The 19,642-nt window shown below is 43.7% G+C and overlaps 1 protein-coding gene across 2 annotated transcripts; it reads right to left on the bottom strand.

The window, feature by feature from the left end:
• Positions 1-5,345: 5,345 nt before the first annotated feature.
• On the bottom strand, positions 5,346-15,881 carry GAL (galanin and GMAP prepropeptide). Of its 2 annotated transcripts, none has more exons than XM_072639375.1 (6): positions 15,355-15,881; positions 13,819-13,902; positions 12,568-12,622; positions 9,821-9,907; positions 7,269-7,346; positions 5,346-5,632 (listed from the first exon to the last, which is right to left on the bottom strand). In XM_072639375.1, the coding sequence occupies exons 2-6, from the start codon at positions 13,900-13,902 to the stop codon at positions 5,571-5,573; spliced, it is 366 nt and encodes a 121-aa protein (XP_072495476.1). In that variant the 5' UTR covers positions 15,355-15,881; the 3' UTR covers positions 5,346-5,570. The 2 variants fall into 2 exon arrangements, with proteins under 2 accessions (XP_072495476.1, XP_072495477.1); XM_072639376.1 differs by having other exon boundaries at positions 9,821-9,982; positions 15,355-15,570.
• Between the last annotated feature and the right edge of the window lie 3,761 nt (positions 15,882-19,642).

Here is a 19,642-nt window from a genome sequence, read left to right as displayed (position 1 = left end):
TTGCAATATTTTCTCCTTGACCTGGGAACTCTGGAATTTGGCTACAATATTCCTAGGAGTTTCTCTTTTCCGATCTCTTTCAGGAGGTGATCAGTGGATTCCTTCAATATTTATTTTACCCTCTGGTTCTAGAACATCAGGACAGTTTTCCTTGATAATTTCATGAAAGATGATGTTTAGGCTCTTTTTTTGATCATGGTTTTCAGGTAGTCGCATAATTTTTAAATTATCTCTCCTGGATCTATTTCCCAGGTCAGTTGTTTTTCCAGTGAGATATTTCACATTGTCTTCTATTTTTTCATTCTTTTGATTTTGTTTTATAATTTCTTGGTTTCTCATAAAGTCATTAGCTTTCATCTGCTTCATTCTAATTTTTAAAGAATTATTTTCTTCAGTGAGCTTTTGAATCTCATTTTCCATTTGGCTAATTCTGCTTTTTAAAGCATTCTTCTCCTCATTGGCTTTTTGGACCACTTTTGCCATTGGGGTTAGTCTATTTTTAAAGGTGTTATTTTCTTCAGCATTTTTGGAGTCTCCTTTAGCAAGCTCTTGACTTGCTTTTCATGATTTTCTTGCATGACTCTCATTTCTCTTTCAAATTTTTCCTCCACCTCTCTTACTTGATTTTCAAAATCCTTTTTTGAGTTCTTCCATGACCTGAGACCATTGCATAATTTTTTTTGGAGGTTTCAGATGTGGAAGCCTTGACTTTTATGTCTTCCTCTGACAGTATGCGTTGTTCTTCCTCATCTGAAAGAATGGAAGAAAATACCTGTTCACCAAGAAATTAACCTTCTATAGTCTTATTTTTTTCCCTTTTTTGGGCATTTTCCTAGCCAGTTACTTGACTTTTGAGTCCTTTGTCAAGTGGAAGATGTACTCTAGGGACCTGTAAGTTCTCAGTTCCTCCAAGGTGGCACAATCAAAGGAGAGGGGTTTCCTCCTCTCCTGGTCTTTGATCTGGTCTGGGAGCAACCACAAGCTTTTCTGCCCAGGATCTGCAAGTAGGGTTCCCTCTCCACAACCACCTCCAGCTCCACCAGCCAGTGCTCCTCCTCACCCCAGGACTGCCACTCAGGGATGAGACCCAAATCAGCTGTTCAATTCCCCCAGGGTCTTAGGCCAAGGGCTCCTAAAATGGATGCTATGCCACAGTGGCTGCTGCCACCCTGGGGTTGAGGCTGAGGCTGAACCCTGCTCCTTTTTCACCCAGGTGAAAGAACTTTCTCACTGACCCTTGAAGCTGTCTTTGGCATTTGTGGGTTGAGAAATCTGGGAACCACAGCTACTACATGTGATTCTGTGCCCTGAAGCCTGCTCCAGTCCTGTCTGTGCTGTTCCACATGGCCTAGGCTAAGCTGCGCTCTGTGGACTGCACTCTGTGCTGAGTCTGATGCAATAGACCTTTCTTGTTGGCCTTCCAGGCTGCTTTGGGCTGGAAATCTCTTTCACTCTGTCGTTTTGTGGCTTCTGCTGCTCTGGAATTTGTTTAGAGTCATTTTTTACAGGTATTTTATGGGAGGACAACTACAGTCTTTTTACTCTGCCATCTTGACTTCACCATCCCAGATGTCTATCTCTTATCCAACCCTTAAAGCAAAAATAAATCCTTAAGACGGAAGTTTGTTAAGACTAAGTTGATTAACTACTACATCTGTATCCCAAAAGAGACAAAAACAAAAAGGAAAAGGACCTATAAGTACGAAAATATTTATAGCAGCTCCTTTTTAAGGTTAAGAATTAGAAATTGAGAGGATGCCCATCAATTGGAGAATGGCTGAACAAATTGTGGTAGATGAGTATGATGGAATATTGTTGTATTATAGGAAATGATGAGCAGGATACTCTTAGAGAAACCTGGAAAGACTTATGAGCTGATGCAAAGTGAAATGTACTGTGTACAAAGTAACAGGAATATTTTGTAGGATGATCAGCTGTGAATGACATAGCTATTCTCAGCAATACAATGATCCAAGACAACCCTGAAGGACTTATGACGAAAAATGCTATCCATCCCAAAACAAAGAACTAATGGTGTCTAAACACAGACTGAAGCATACTTTTTTTTTACCTTATTTTTCTTGAGGGGATTTTTTGTCTGTTTTCTTTCACAACATGACTTTATGGAAGTGTTTTGCATGACTACACATTTTATAGCCTATATCAAATTGCTTGCCTTCTCAGTGGGGTGGGCAGACTGAGAAAGGAAGAAGGGAGAGAACGTGGACCTTGGAGTTTTAAAAATGAATGTTTAAAATTGTTTTTACATGTAACTGGAGAAAAATAAAATAATAAATAAACAAAAAAATTTTAAAAATAAAAGATACTTTTTAAAAAGGACTGTTGGTTAACATGAAACTTCAGTACAGACGACTCCATCTATAACTTCATAATTCTCAATAAATAGTCCTATATAGTGAACAAATTCCTAATTATGAGTCCCCTCTCATCAAAAAGTGTTGACAGTGGAGAAGGGGATTCAGTTTTATAAACGGGTAGCCAAAAAAACTTTACGATAGGCAAAAAGGAAATTTCTGTTTCTTAAATGACAGTACTTCAGAATTTTAAATGTTTCCAAACATTTTCTTTTTAACAGCTCAACTCATAATCTAGCAACATTCAGATTAGAAAAGAAGCTGCATTCCTAATACGATATCTGCCCAATATCAGAAACAATATTATGGATTTAAAATATGAAACAAAAACCAATTTCCAGTCAGGTGATTCCAATTTGGTCAAATGCCTCTCCAAATGACGTTATCCAGAAAATAACTGTGAGCAAATTTAAGTGGAACTTAGACAAACTGATCTCTAAACTTTCCCATTCTAACTAGATGTGAAGAGCTCTTTTCACCTCTGTAGCCTTCAGACTGAGGGATCTATATTCATTAGGAAAATTGGCCTGTAATTTTCTTTCTCTGTTTTGATTCTTCCAGGTTTAGATGTCAGCACCATATTTATATCACAAAAAAATTGGTAGTACTCCTTTGCATACTTTCCCAAATAGTTTGTATAGTATTGGAATTCAGTGTTCTTTAAATATTTGATAGAATTCACTTGTAAATCCATCTGACCCTGGAGATTTTTTATTAGGGAGTTCATTGATGACTTGTTCAATTTCTTTTTCTGAAATGGGGTTGCTTAGGTATTTTATTTCCTCTTCTGTTTATCTGGGCAATTTATATTTTTGTAAATATTAATCCATTTCACTAAGATTATCAAATTTATTGGTATGCAATTGGGCACAATAGCTCCTAATTATTGTTTTAATTTCCTCTTCATTAGTGGTAAATTCACCCTTTTCATTTTGGATACAGGCAATTTTGATCTCTTATTTCTTTTTTAAAATCATAAACAAAGTTTTATCTATTTTATGTTTTTTTAAAAAAACAGCTCTTTTATTTATTTAGTAGTTTTCTTCATTTCAACTTTATTAATCTCTCCTTTGCTCTTCAGAATTTCTAATTTGGTTTTTAGTTGGGGATTTTTAATTTATTCTTTTTCTAGCTTTTTTTTAGTTGCATGCCCAATTCATTGATCTCTCCTTTCTCTATTTTATTCATGTAAGCATTTAGAGATTCTTCTTCTAAGAACCGCTTTTGCTGCATCCCATGAGTTTTGGTATGTTGTCTCATTATTGTCATTCTCTTGGATGAAGTTATTGTTTCTGTGATTTGTTGTTTGACCCAATCGTTCTGTAGGATTAGATTATTTAGTTTCCAAGTAATTTTTAATCTATCTTTCCATGGGCCTTTATTACATGCAATGTTTATTGCATCATGATCTCAAAAGGATGCATTTAATATTTCTGCCTTTCTGCAATGGATTGTGAGGTTTTTGTGCCCTAATAGGTGGTCAATTTTTGTGTAGATGGGGGGGCACTTTTGTTCTACAATTTTGGACACCATGGGCTTTTTTCCACAGTGAAAGCACTCATGGGGAACTTGAGATGGAGACCTTATCGGCCATGTTGCTTGTGTCAGGTCCCCTGAGACAGCAAGGAGGAAAGTCCCAAAGACTCAGACTGAGATTTCCTGGACTGAAATGAAGCCTAATTCAATGCTTGTTCCACTTTTCCTTTCTCCTGTCTTCCTTTTCCTCATCAAAAGTGTATAAAGCAATATCTCTGATGAACTCCACTAGGGTATTAATTATAGAAATGTTCTTGTATTTCCGGGAGGGCCGAAAGAAGTGGGTGCAGAAAACAGAAGCCCCTCTTAGAGGAACAATAGCTGAGTCTTTTACATAGCCTAGTGTCAAAATGATCCATATCTTGTTACGTTGTAAGAGTAGCAGCAGCAGTAGTAATGTAACCTAAAAGTGCTATCCAGTAATGGATACTAACAGTAGCAGCAGCAGTACTGGTTCTCCAGCTGGAGGTCTTGTTCAGTTCTAGGAGCCACAGTTTGTCAAAGACAATGATCAGCTGGAGGGCAGCCAGGGTAGTGAAGAGCCTGGAGTTCACGCTCTATGAGGACTGGAGATGTTTAGCTTGGGAAAAAAAAAGAAATCTAAGGGGTTGAGGTGAAGAGGTGGAGGAAGGTCATCATTGTGGAGCATTTGAAATAATAGCATTTTAGAAGTGTTCTTTTTGATGCCAGAAAGCAGAAATTGGAGCAATGGATGGGAGGGGGCAGGGGAGCAGAGAATTGCAAAGAGGAATTGAGACAGGAAGTCAGACAAATGTCCTGCCAGGGACGGTGGTCCCAGAGTGCAATAGGCAGGAGAGAAATGGAGAATTCCAGCTCTTTGGAGATCTTCAGGCAGAGGCTGGATGACCTCTAGTCAGGCATGGTCTAGTGGGGATTCTTTGGGGGAGGAGTTGGTCTGGATGTTTCCGAGAGTCTCAGTGGTCCTGGTTGTTTATAGCCTACTTAGTGCCCTGCCCTCTTTCTGCAGAACCTCAAAATCACGATCAGCACTGCTACCCTTTTCTGGGACTTCTGCCTCAAAAGCTTCTTTTCTTGTGAAGAAAGACCTCTCTTTCTTTATACAACACACTAACAACAAACATGGTCTTAAGTTCAATCTGTTAAATAATCAGTCAGCTCTTGATTTTCCCAGTTATGAAACAGCCCCATGAACATCTAAAGGCCATTTACTCTGAAGATCATTTCTTTTGGGCTATGTTGTGGACTTTTCTTATTTACAGAAGTGAATGTATTATTCTAATTATGTTGATCAGGTTAATATTAAAAATGAAGTTGCATTCTTGTGTGCTATGTCTTTCTGCGGAAGAACAAAATGTTCTAGGACTATCTGAAATAGCAGGAAATACATTTGACACAGAAGCAGGAGGCATTTACATTTTAAAACATGATTATAGAGGAATGAGGCAATCAAAGTCAATTGCTGTTTTTTTATTTTATCACATAAAGTAAAATATTTGTGAAAGCAAAATGTTGGATTCTAACATCACATCAGTAGGGGTAGAAGAGGCAGGAAGAGTTTACTACATGTTAAGTTTGTAGATTGCAAACCACTATACTCTGAACTCCATTCTGTCAAAGCCTTCTGTAAAGTTTGACCTTAGAGCACACAATCACAGACAAAAAACCAAACACATTCTCTCAGGACTGATTTGTTTCTTCTGATGAGATTGCAGACGGCAGGTTATCAAGGGCCCCAGCTTCTGAAAGAGTCCACAGAAAGCATTGTTTCAGTGACACTAAAGGACACAGAGGTCAGAGTGAGGTTAGTCCTGGGGTGCTTGGCTACCTTTATGAATTACTTTGTCCTAGAAAACTCACAGCAAATTATTCACTGTCTTCTCTAGGCATGAACTTAAATGCAAATAACACAGGGTCTGAAATCTTAGCATTTCTTAATTCTTCTGCATTATTGACCTTCCAAGTCATTCATTTTAGAGAGCACTAAACATGTCTATTTCTACCTTGCTAATCCTTGCTGCAGTCTCCTGGACATCATGGACAAAAAGCACAGGGGGTGAAAAACCACTGTTGGGTTACAATCTGTATTAATGGGAGGAATTCTGGCATAGGTGAGAACATATATCCTTTGACTACTGAAGTGTCCCCTACATTCAGAACCTACACCTGCTGATGGCTGCTTTTCCTATTGTAGGGCTGAGTTGCCAACCCTTTCCCTCTTAAAGGGTTTTGCAAAGGGCTTGAGCCATGATAGAATCAGACAAAAGAAACTTCAGCACCTAAATTCCCAGGTTTCAGGTGAGCCTCAGTTTTCTCCCAATTCCTTTGCTTTCCACTTTACCAAGATCTTTATGGTAAATAAAAAAGCAGAGAATTTGTAATATTTCAATGCCAGGTACCTCTGCCTTTTCTCTGAGGCAGTTGCTGAGCTAGAAATAAACACTTAAACCAGGGGGGCTTAAGATGTCTCTTTAATCCAAGAATTAGCCATAAAAAGGAATGAATGAACACAAGTATAATTTCTCGGTTTTCATGGTCCAACAAATAGTGTTGTGAGGTGCTCTCAGCCCATAAAGGAGATACATGTCCATGCAGAATTCATTAATTTTCTTGTAATTAATGGATATTTAATTTCTAGTTATTAAATATATAATTTCTAGTGCCTGTACATGTGCATAATGTGTATTTATTTGCATGCACATACAAAGTTTGAAGTACAACTACAAAACGAGTCCAGGTTCATGTGTAACTTGAGGCAGCTGATGGTGTAGTGGGTTCCCACAATTCATCAGAATTAATGAGGTTTTACTTCATAATTCAATTTTCTCTTTCAATATGATACTGTAGTTGAGCCATCACTTGAATAAACTTGTGGGAAGTCTAAGGTAAATATATGACAAAATAACATGGGGCACTCTCATTAACTCCAGAAGTTAATAAGACTGAGTGCTTGCAGAGAGCTCAGCTAAAAGTAACTAAAGAGAAAGCCTTTGCTCAACTACAGGAGACATTAAAAATGCCAACCAGACCCTCCATCCTTTTCCTATGCAACATCCCTATGCAAGCCCTAAGTGGCTGACTCCTGAGGAAGGGAAGTTTTCTCATGGGGAAAAAGGCAGGTTTGGAACCTCAGACTTTCCTTGACTCTATCTTGATTGATTGGCCAACACTTATTGATTGATTTTAAAAAGGTGATTTAGGAGGATCATGGTTCTAACTCTACTGAGTTTTTTTTTAAATTGTCAAATTTCAACGTCTGTGTAAATTCTGGGTGTGAGAAAACTATAGTATTCGTTGTTTTCTCAGCAACTCTCCAGAAGAGTCCAGCATTCTAACAGTTGAGGAATGTAAAACAAACTAGAAAATGCTTTTACGTACCTTTGAGATGCAAGTATGTCAGAAACTCAAGTACTGTACGCACAATGTGGTCGTCAGACATGGGTCTTGCAAAGTTTCCTAGAAAGCATAAGTTGTGAATCTATACAACATGGTATGTTGAAGTGCAAGCAGACTTCAGAGATCATTTTGTCCCACTCTCCAGATAAGGAAACTGAGGCCCAGAGAAACTCAATGACTTGCCCAAAGTCACAGGAGTATGAATTGGCACAGCTAGTATTTGAAGCCAGGGCCTCTGATTTCCATCACATATCCCTACATCTTGGCCTCTCTGGTTTTTCTGCTTGATCCTAGAAGGCAGAACTAGAGGAAATGGGTTGAAATAAGAGAGATGCATATTTCAGCTCAACAGAAGGAGTTCCTAACAGCGAGGGCTGTCCAAGATGGACTGACTCCTTTGGCAGGCGGTAGGCTCTCTCTCCCTAGAGGTCTTCAGGTAGAGCATGGCTGACTGGCCCCTTGTTGGGGATGGTCACGGAACAGATCCTTGACCAGGTACAGAGTGAACTCTATGCTCCTCCCAACTCTGAAACCAGCTGGAGCTCTACTTTTCCCATCATATTGTTCATTGACATTTTCATGAATCGAGTGAAACATTCATTCTCTTTTACAGAAAATAAACTTAACACTAGAGTTTTAATGTTTGGTATACTACTCTCCTTTGGCCTGTAAGAGCTCTGGAGCTTTCTAAAAGTATGAAATTTAATTTACTTTGGAAAATGAAGCTCACTCAGTCCAATTCTCCCCCTAGACGTGAAAATAGCTCATTAGCCTAAAAACAGGTAAAGAGATCCTAAGTATTGTACTAAAACAGTTAGGGAAGTGGGGAAAGAGATCTAGGCTTGTTTATAGGGAATGAAGAAAGGGAAGATGGTATGTTGAATTATTCCTAGTCACAACATATAGATCATATGGTTCTCAAAGGGACTGTGTCAAAGCATGACCAATAGGTAGGTAGCTATACAGTAATTCTCCTAGAAGGTCAACTGGATGTTCAAGCAGAGAATTCATGCACTCCATGAAGGAAAGAGAACATTTTTTTCACATGGTAGCCTGTTTGTGGTGTCAGCTACCTCAGGCATTAGGAATTTTCTCTGCCAGTTGAGAGTGGTCCTGACCAGAAGAAGGAGTTCATGGGATACAATAGAGATGAGTGCTGGACAGTTCTCCCTTTGGTTCCTAGGCGCCCACTTGGTGAGTTGCACAAGTCTTTCAGGACAAGCAGAAGACTAAAATGAGACAATTGTCTTTCAGCCCTCATTTCATCCAGTCCAGAAGGAGTCACTACTCGATGCCTTAAACACTGGGGAGAAGAGTAAGACGCAAGAGACATAGTCTCTGCCACTAAGTAGCATATAATCTTGTGGGGGAAAATAAATTATGCGACAAATAATTACTGGAGAAACTATGACAAGTACCAGAAGAGCCCAGAAGGGCTAAGGCCAAAAGGAAGTGATCTCTTTCCATCAAGGTACTCATGATGGGCAATATTTCAGTAGGTGGAGAGGGAAAGAGCATGGGCAAAAGTGTGGAGAAAGGAAGTACAATGGAAATATGAAGACTGCCTGGGAGTCCAGTTTGTTGGAGCTAGAATTCCTGTAAGGAAATGGTAGAAGAGGAGCTGGGAGTGTAGATGACATTAGATTGTGGTGGACACTGAATCAGGATTGTGCATTTGAATTTGATTCTCCAAGCAGTAGGAAATCACAATAGAGTAACATGATCAGGACAGGGCCTTGTAAAGATTGATCTGGCCATGATTTGCAGGGTAAGTTGGATAGTGAGACTAGAGATCTGGTGAGAAAGATCTTGTGATGACCTCAGAAGGAGGTGATATGAACATGAACTGGTGTGGTAGGGAGGAAATGGGAGATGCACTAGGAAGGAAGGGAGGATTCTGAAGACTCAGGGGACATGTGGACAGACTAAGGAGAGAGAAGAGTCCAATTGGTCTGGGGGATTTCTTTAGTCATGGAGGCCACAAGGAGCATACTGGTCACCTCTCTGGCTCTGGGGCATTTCAAAGCTGGCTCAGTGGTTGTCTGGGAATGTTTTCCACCATGCCTGCCACTTTAAAACCAAGTCTGGGCTAACTTCAGTCCCCTGCTTTAAATGTGTTGCCTGGAGAGCTCCCTTCAAAAAGACTCTTAGTGTTTGTCATGGATGTCAGGATCAGCAGCAATTTTCTGAAGATGCTTTTTAAACCCTTCCCTAATTCCTTTTAAATTTGGACTTCAAAATGACCCCCACTCCCAATTGTGCTTCTGAGTGTCTTAATATGTCCATTCCTAGGTTTCCTCTTCTATAAAATGGAGGAAAAGTATACACTGAGAGCATTTGGCAGTAGTTCCCATTGTAAGGTTCCCATTGGTGTGTACATATAAATGGAGCAGCAGAGGGAGACCTCCTAGAAGCCAAAGCACCAGATCCTCAGCTCCGGGTTCTGCCCCTTCTGGGGGCACTAAAAATGAGAGGAATTGAGGGAAATGTCTGCAGCATTTAGGAAAGTAGCATGGTTGTGTCCATGTCCTTACCTGGCTTCATGCCATCTTCAACCTGGAGATCCCGTTTGCCAGCAAGGCCATGCTTGTCATTCAATGATCTGTGGTTATCAACTGCATCTATTGAGTCAAGCAAAGAGGGAAAGAGTTTGGAGCCTCTTCCTCGAGCTGGGCCAGTGGGGTTGTATTGAATTCCTGGGCCAGGGGTCAGCATTCCAAAGAAACAAGGATGAACAACATCAAGTTAAGAACCATTGACTGAGGCTCCATGTAGTGGAGATTCGAGCCACTCTTTTGACATCAAGCAGCCTTCCCAACCCAACAAGAAAGCTAAAGACAACTCACAGTCTGAACAGTCTGGTCACTGGGGGAGAGGAGGGAGAGGTGGCAGGGGAAGGAGGGATAGCCAGTTTTCAGCTGGCCCCATTGCTGATCCCTTCATACAGACCCTAAGTGGAAATTCTCTTTATTTAGGATTTGAGATTCAAGATGGTTGGAATCCAGCTACTCCCAACTGGGGCTCTCAGGAGATCTCCATTTTCTCCAAAATAGAAACACCCTGAGCTGCAGGTTCTGACATAAGGGATTTCCTGAATGAATCCCTCATGGGGTTGTTGAGATGCCACCAGTTTTACCATGACTCTAGATGAGGTTATTGCTGGGAAGGAGAGATTACTTTTGCTGCTCTTCAGATATTCCTAGAAATTCTTTTTTTTTCCCCTTCCTCGTGGCAAAGCACAAGAAAATCCCCCTGGAGTTATAGAGGAGAGAAAAATGTCCTATAGGACAGAGGAACCACTTCTCTCCCATCTCTGTAAGCAAGCTCCCTTGAGGATATCCCTTTCTAGGTCAATTTCCCCAGCCTCTGCTACACAGTCATTAATTTATTCCACAAACATTTATTAAATGCTTGCTATAACCCAGACACTTGCCCTCATTTTGTCTTTATAAAAAGGAAACAGCCTCTGGCTATGGGGAGATAACCTATACAGAGAAAAGCAGATACAGAATGCACACAATGTGGTTACAGAGTGATTTGATAGGTAGGCATGAGCAACTGGGAGCATCAAGAAAAGCTCCCTGAAGGACGACCCCCCCCCCCCAGCTCAGTCTGGTTACAAGACTCAAAGGTGAGGGGGAAGGGCATTCCAGGAAGGGGCTGAGGAAGGGCAGCCTATGCCAAGGCTCCTCAGGCTGAAATCCAAGGGGGGTTCTGAGATCTGCCAATCCATTTCCTTCTGTCTGTGCCTTTGTAGACTGTTAGCTCTCTGAGGCTTGACCCTGGCTGTTAAAATAACAGGGCAATGATCGGGATGAGGAGATGCTTACCGTGATGAAGCCCTTTGCTGACTGGGTTCCTGGAGGGGCGGGGGTCATGGAAGCTACAAGGAGCATACCTGTTACCTCTCAATAGCTGAAGCCTTTAACAACTAGATCACTGGCTGTCTAGGAATGTTTTCAATGCCACAAGAAATCCACCATGCCTGACATTTTAAAACAAATTCTGGTCTAACTCCTATCATCTGCTTCAAGTGGGATGCATGGAAAACACACTTCAAAAATACTCTTCTCTTTTCTAGGGTTCTAATCTAGAGGTTTGTTTGCTTACTGAGATACTTCAGAAACCCCATAAACAAATGATACAGTCAAAAAGCCTGGAAGACTGAGTCAGACCTGGCTTCTTGCCCCAGCAATGACACTAATTAGATTTAAGATCCTGAGCATAAGCCTGGGTGCCTCTGTTTCCTCATTTGTAAAAGGCCAAGGTTAGACAAGGTGAACTGTGAGAACCCTTCCAAAGCCGAGGTTCTGTGATTCTTTGTGTTAAATACACCAAGATATACAAGCATCCCGAGGATCGCAGACTGCAACTACCAGATCCCAGAAGCTTCATGCCTCTCTCCATGGTAGCTAGCATTTGGATTGGTTGAAACCAATCCATCCTCCCCAAATGAGGAATTGACCCAGCAGAGTCACTGAGAAGTCAAAAGTGCCACCTTCCTGGGTGAGGTCATCTGTATGGACAATTCTATAAGAGCCTTGCCTCCAAGTTTACATTCCTACTCTAACAAAGGGAGCTCATGGTATGCCCTGTTCCCCCTCCTGGGGAACCTGAAAGAGCATTTCCAGTCTGGAAAGAAAGTTTCTTATTCAGATTGGAGTTACTTAACTAGAGGGGTGAGTGCTAATCTCCCCAAAAGAATGACGAGTTACAAAGAGAGCAAGGACTTGGCTTTATGGGTAGGAGTGAGAAAGTCCAGGACAGTGCTTCAATAATGCAGCAATAGTGCTCAGCTCTCCCCCTCGATTTCCTTTCCAGCATAGCTAAGTGCCCTCTTGGGACCTATTGATTAAAACTAAAAGGTAATTCACAGGTGAGTAATTCTCCACCACCACCCCTCCCGGCTCAACTGAATCAACCTAATTTTATCCACATTCCCCTGGATTCGTTTAGAGGTTTGGTGTTCTGTAGACAAAGTCTTCATTTATCCCAGGAAGAATCTTTTTGTTCAGATTCACTTATCTTTATCTGTCCCAGTCTACACATTTTAATACATTCCAACAGTGAAGAACTGACTACACATCCCTTTATAAACGGAAGGATTTAGAAACATGAAATTTTCAAGTTAGAAATCCAACCCCTTCAATACATAGATGAAGAAACTGAGTCCTAAAGAAGGAAAGAAATTTGACTCAGATAGCTAGTTAAGTCAAGCTTGAAAGATTCAACATTTGTCTTATTTACCTTGGAGGAGAAAATAAATGTCTCTTTCACTTACGTGGACCAAGGAGATAACCAGCACTGTTCAAGGTCCAGCCTCTCTTTTCCTTGGCCTTAACCAAAGGGAGAAAGAACAGTTAGGTAGCTAGATTTTAAAAAAATCTGCTATAGGTCCTAGCTTAAGGAAAAAAGTGCCCATTATGGAACCTCTTTTGGTATGATCTAACTTGACATGAGCTCACACTTAGCTCTATTTCAAGTAACCTTGGATTTAATGAATGAATACACATAGCCCAGGGAACTTTTACACTGTAGAACAAAGCCCAGTGTCTTTCAGGATGTCAGAGAAATAGTTTATGGCATGTGCGTGGCATAAGCCACAGGGAACCAGATTCTCCTGGGGTCATCTGCAAACTGGGGTGATCTAAGTAATTTTGGAAACTACATTAGCTCATTGAGACTCAGGTGCCCTGGGTCTCAATGACTCCATGATCTCTGGGGTTCTTTTCCTACAGTCTTATCTTTGATACCGCATTACGTACAGGTGATTCAGCTGCACCTCACTTTAAATACAAAAATTCAGATTCTACTGGGAGTACTGACAGTGACACAAGTTATCACGTAAATTCAATTACCACAAAAAGTATCCATTGTCCAAAATGGTTCTCTTTGAGGTTCCTATAATAAAACTCACTGACTTTTCGGTGATTCTATTTGTATTATATTTATACGCAACTTTACAGGTATCTTCTAGTGGCCTGCAGAGTGACCTGCATGCAGACAGCAAGTGTTGTTTGCTAATAATTGTTCATGCTGATCCCTGAAACCTCCTCTAGCTTAAAGCTATTGGGATCATTAGGTTTAGGGTTAGAATTGATTGTACAGATCCAGATCTACCTGTAAGTCATTAAATGTTTGCCCAGCTTCCAACATGGTAGAATTGAACCCAAGGAGTTGTGGATACCTTGGGAGAATCAGTCAGTCCCTTGCCCCAAAGCCCAGGTCCTCCCTGCTTGGCCTTTAGCCACCTCCTCCAAATCTTCCTTTCCAGCTCTTTCCTAGGGTCTCCCCCTTTAGGTGACATTGCCCACAGCAGTACAGAGCACCTGGGGATTTGCATGCCTTCTTTTCCTATGATGGAGGGACATATGGAGAGACTTTTTTTTCCTAGCCCAAAGCTGAGAATTTTTTCTGTGCACTGCCAGCTATATATAAGGTAATGTTTCCACTATTCCCTGAGATAATAGTGGGAGTTTGCTCCCATCCCCCTCCCCACCATAAAGATCAGCTGGGATTGAGATGCACTTACAGACAACACGAGTCCCAGGGTCTCTGACAGGGTGGCACAGAGGATGAGGGAGGCAAAGAGGAGGCTTCGGGTGCACCTCTGCATCTGAAAGGCCAAGACAGGACAGTGGTGGGAGGTAGGGAGAGGTAGAGGGACTGGCTGCCTCAGGATCCCCCCACCCCACCCCAAGGGGGAAGAAGGAAAGCAGGAAGAGGACCATAAGACCTTCGAGTTCTGGCAGAAAGGGATCTTGGAGGCATCTACTTCAGCTCATTTTGTAGTGGAGGATTAGAGATTAGAAAGTGGTTTCTGGGGGGCCAGTATTGGTGCCTTTCTCTGTATGCCTGGTGCTTAGCACATACACAGTGCCTGGCACGTGGTGAGCAAACAGAGATTTCCAAACACTCCTCCTACCCCCAGCCTCAGGGACTCTGGCCCTGGGCTGTTCCTCACACAGGACCCACCATTCCTGCCCTGGCCTCTCCTCTGACTGCCCCCAGCCATCAAAGGGTCACCTCCTCTCTGCCTCTAGGCTTCTCTGAGGTCTTCACTAAAATCTCATCTCCCACAGGAAGCCTTTCTTGATCCCCCTTAACGCCAGGCTTTCCCTTGGTTATTTTTTTTCCAATTTGTCTGTCCCTCCCACAGTCTAAGGACTGTGAGCTCCTTCGGAGCTGGGACAGCCTTTCCTCTCTGTATCCCAGTGCTTGACATAGGTCTGGGCACCTGCTAGATGCTTAATATATGTTCACTGACAGAAATTCAGGGACTTACCCAAGCTCACCCAGAAAGAATAGGGCTTGGTGAGTTCACTGATTGTGGGGCAACAGAGCCCCCAGTTTCAAAGCTTTAGAATCTGCCCCAAACCCAGACGGAGAATAGGAAAACTACTGACATCAGTCACTGAGGGTCAGTTGCCACCCGCTTGCCTGCCTGCACGCAGGGGCTGCTGCCAAGCTGTCCGTTCCATGAACACAAGGGCTGCAGGCGCTTGTTCCAGGAGCAATTTGAGGAAGGACCTTTTACCAGACAGAAATGGAGAAAGCTACCCCTTCCCCAGATCTTAACCTCGTGTGTGTCTCGGACCCTTTGAACAGAGTCTGGAGAAGCCTGTGGACCCTTCTCAGAACCATGTCTAAATTATTGAAGGAAAAGACGAGATGTCGGTTAGAGATGAATGAAGATAAAGCTCTCATTTGTTTCTCACTCGCCAAGTTCCTGGACCCCCTGACATCTGTCCACATCTTAATGTCTCGTTAAGAACCCGTGTCTAGACTCCGCTGAGGCTATCTGCTCCTCTGAGCCCCAGGACCCGTGTCTTGAGCTGAGCTGGGACGCTTGTTCCACTCAGTCCTCAGTGACAGTCTCAGGGGGATGGCACGCCTTGGAAGTTCCCTGCGCTCGGAAGGAGGAGATGCTCTGAGTTTTCCAACCACCTGCACCAGACGCCCGCCCAGAGCCCGGGTTTAAAAGAAAGGCGGCGCGCAGACTTACCCGAAATCCTAATCAAGGTCACGGCTAACCATCCCCCCAGGCCGAGCCAAATGCTGCCCCTACCTTGAGCTCCCAGGGCTGGCGCACTAGCGTGGAGAGGAGAGGACCGGCGAGGCTTCCGGACTGTGGACTGCGGGCTCTGATCGCTCGGACTCTCACTGCATGCTTCGGCTGCCGGCTGGAGAGAGAACGCTGGCAGGACCGACGAGTCGGCAGGGGTGGTGGTGGGCTGGGGCGGCTAAGGACAGGTGGCTGTCCCTCTCGCCTCAGTCCTCCCTTCCCACTGAGTTCTGGCTACTTATGGGGCGGCGCGGGGAAGCCGAGAAGTGGCTACGTCACCGGCCCGCCTGGCCCGAGGGGGATAATTGCCCCTTAGGCGGGCCAGCTACATTAGCGAAAGACACAAATTACTGTCATTCAATTAGAGGCTTTGGGAAAAAGCTTAGGGAGCCACGCTGCCCTCCGGGGAAGGTGACGGGGGTGGGAAGGACGGCGGAGGGGGGCCCGGAGATAGAGATAAGAGCGGGCCGGGGAGCAATTATCCCACATTACCTGCCGTCGCCCCCGCCTCCCGGGAGGCAGCTGGTGGGGACGTGAGAGGAGAAAAGCGACTCCGCACCCCCTCCCAATCTAGAACCCAAGGAGAAAGCACTAGCTGTTCCCACCTCCCACCCTACAGGCACCCCAGCCTTCCAAGGCTGGGACCTCGACTACCAGAGCTCGCCTCTCTCGTGAACCTGCAACTTTTTTGTGTCTGGGAAGCAAGCAGGGAGCCGGGAGCTGACCAAGGAGCCTTTAGTTTGGGGAGGCTGGGAGAAGGACCAAGGGGAGGCAGGGGAGAGCCAGGCTGCTTCTGTTTGTCCCTCCTGAGCTGCTCCTATAGTGGTAGGCTGACCTCTTCCTTGGAGTTCTTACCCCAGGAGATGATCAGAGAACCCTCTCTAGTCACTCCTCAATTGTGAGCCTCAGTTTCCGCCTCTGTAAATTGGAGCAGTTGGACTGGCTGATATCTGAGGTTCCTTCCAGCTGCAGGACTGGGTAGGGTTAGGTCGAAGCTAAAGTCAAGGTCAGCCTTCTCTCAGGATTTTATCTTCCCACCTAGACTGTAATGAGCCTACTTCCCAAGTCTATATTGTTAGACTTGTTCTCATTTATTCCTCAGAACAAACTCGAGTCCCGAGAGTGCAGGAATTATTTGTGGTCCATGTGCACATGAGGAAACAGGCTCAGATCAGGTAGGCTGAATGAATGACTGGCCCAGGATCCTTCAGATAGCCTGGACCGGGTCTGAGGAACTCCTCAGGGTTAGAGCTCTGCTCTGTCCTTGGTGGACTCTCTCAGTGTGTCTCTAAGGGCTGGAAAGCTGGGCTTAGGTGGGTACTCAGCAAACCCAGGCTGATGGATGATGTCCCAGTGGCAAGCAAAGGAGAACCGCTTCGCTTCAAAAGCAGCAAGAGCCTTGAGGAAGGGCGGGGAGGGACTGGACCAGAGCTGCTAAGGAGGAGTTTCCTCCAGTTCCACATCTATGATCCTATGATCCTGAGCCTATGTTTCCCTATTTGTAAAATGTGAGAGTTGGAGGTCCCCTCCAGCTTTTAATCTCTGAGCCTGTGCTTGTAACAAATGATCCTTCAATATTTCTGGGTTCTTTGGTTTCCCCACCATCTCTCATGAAGGAGAAAGAAATCTTTGAGTGCTGGCTTCCAGGCAGCGAAGAAGAGCTTATTCTATCCTAGTGGGGCTGACCTTTGGACAGCAGCCACAGTGCCCTCAGTGTCTAGGTTTGGCTGGAGGGGGCTGTCTGTTCAGTTATGCTCCTTTTTTTGTGACCTCATTTAGGGTTTTCTTGACAGAGATACTGGACTGGTTTGCCATTTCCTTCTCAAGCTCATTTTTCAGATGAGGAAACTGAGGCAAACACAGTGAAGTGACTTGCCCAGGGTCACACAGTTAATAAATGTTCATGTCTGAGGCTAGATTTGAACCCACAAAGATGAGTCTTCCTGACATCAGTCCTGGTACTCTATACACAGTACTATATATAGGTCACTTACATAAAAGTCCCTCCATGACTCTAAGGCAGATGAGAGGCTCATCATGGTGCCTCATTACATTTCTCCTCTCTGCTTGTGTGTTTGAGTTGATCAGACCACATTGGTCAGTCTCTCTCAGAGACAGAGGTCACTCATGTCCTCAATTTTTCCTGTCAAAAAAGCTCTTAGTCAGTTTTTAACAGAGGAAATGATAAACCTGAATTCTCAAATTGCCTATGAAAATAGTCTTAAAACCAGCTTGTTTTCATTGTTTGGTTAAGCGATCAGTTGTTAGCACCAGGGTTGGTCTCCCCCTCTTTCTACTTCTCTTTTTCCACTAAAAGGAACTTTGGGATCATTTGTCTGAAAAAGACGTTTCTATTAAGCAGGAGGTTTGGTGGTGCCCCCACCTTGAAAGGTATTTCAGTCCCATTTGGAAAGCTTCTGTCACCGATAATGAGGCTCATTCTGGCTTGGGACCAAAAAGTACTTACCTTGGGATCCTGCAATTTAATGGGATTTGAGCCCATTTACATGGAAGCTTGGAGGTTCTCCCATGTGCCCTGAGATCAGCATCCTACAGAGAAGCACAGGTAGCCCAAAGTTAGCCTATTTCTGCAGCCTTGAGCCATCTAGCCCTCTCCCAAGGCTTTCACTAATTCCCTCACTCATTCAACTACTCACTTATTCATTCATTCACTAATTCACTCATTTCATTCTTCCACAAATATTTAAAAATATTTTGTTAAAGTCTTTTGTCCTTGCTTCATACTCACTTTGCTCCTCCTTCCCCATTCCAATCCAGCTCAAACCCTCCCTTAAATAAGAATTTATTAATCATCTAGCATAGTATAAAGATGATTGTCCTCTTAAGGGAATGAATTATTTGGGGAAGACTCAGGACCCTGCACAGAGATATAAAGGACTGCAATCTTAATCAGCAGAAGTAGTGACCCACTAGGGAGATCTTTCAATCTGTTTGATTAGTGCAATTATCTGTGCTAAACATTTAGATGAAAACAATTGAAGGCACATCTCTGCCCTCAGTTATCACTGACCTCTGGGAAGAGAACACACACAGAGAAGAGGGGACCGAAGGCACTAGAGACAGTTCCTCCACTTTGTCCTGCTGTTGGATTGGGCGTTGGCCTTGGTTGGGGAATCAGTGTGAGAGACTACACGATGACTTGAGACCCTCCAGCAACAGAGGACTGTACTGATATAGGACTGATATAAGAACAGACTCCCCTGTCTTGACTGGTGATGGGAAGCTGGAAGTACTCAGAAGGACTAGGAAAGCCATGACCTTCAGGAGAACCTGAGTTCAAATTTGAACAAGTCACTTAACTTCAGTTTCCTCAACTGTAGAATGAAGATAATAACTGTGCTACCTTCTATGGATTGTTGTGAAGATAAAATTGGATATTTGTAAAGCACTTAGGCCAAACCCTTAATGATTCCTTGTTCCCCTCCCTTCTCCTTCCTGTGGTTGGCCAACAAGTCCATCAGGACGGAACTGGCAGGAAAGGTTTGTGAAGAAGGTAGATGGCTGCTTCCTAGAGCCAGAAATCTGTGATGACCTTGTTAGAGAGTGTGAGTGATGCTCAGTGGTTCTCTGAAGATGTATCATGGCAGATGTATCTACACCTAGAATACTGCCTTTAGTTTGGATTTCTGTGATACCTTTGGGGAGACAGAGGAGAGCTGGACAAGATGTAGAGAATAAGAGTGAGTGTTCTTCTGCCCTAGCCATCTCCCAGGGTGGGGGGCAGGAAAGCTCTCTGAAAATCCTAATGTGCCAGAGAAGTGTGAGCCACAGTAGGGACTATCCCACAGACCAGAAGCCATCTACACTATCCCCAAAAAGTGACAGTCATATGGCCTTTGCTTGAAGACCTACAGCAATGGGGAACTCACTCCCTCTTAAAGGAGAGGGTGGACAAAAAGGCTCCCAATGCCCTTTCCAGCACTGAATCAGCCTGTGATCATATGGCTGCCAGATGGCCTCATCCAGCCAGGCTCTCACTGAGAACTTGGGTACATAAGGCAGATTCTGAAGGTCAGGTTGGGAGGAAGGTTGAGATTTGGGATGGACCAAGCCCAGTTCTCACTGCAGATCCCTGGGCCAAGGTAATTCCAGAAAATGCGAGGTGCGTGTTTTTGTGGGGGGGAGAAGGGGGGGATGGGACTGTTATTCCCTCTGGGGTGTTCACCTGGGGCAGGGGAGGGCATGACCTTCACAGGGAAGAGTCTGCTGGGGAGAGAAGGAAGCAGGCAGCCCCCCCACACACACACACACACATATACACGAACACCTT

The sequence above is a fragment of the Notamacropus eugenii genome, chromosome 2 (genome assembly GCF_028372415.1).
Source record: "Notamacropus eugenii isolate mMacEug1 chromosome 2, mMacEug1.pri_v2, whole genome shotgun sequence".
NCBI classification, from domain to species: domain Eukaryota; kingdom Metazoa; phylum Chordata; class Mammalia; order Diprotodontia; family Macropodidae; genus Notamacropus; species Notamacropus eugenii.
Note: the sequence above shows the minus strand (reverse complement) of the source record. Positions and strands in the feature narration are given on the sequence as shown.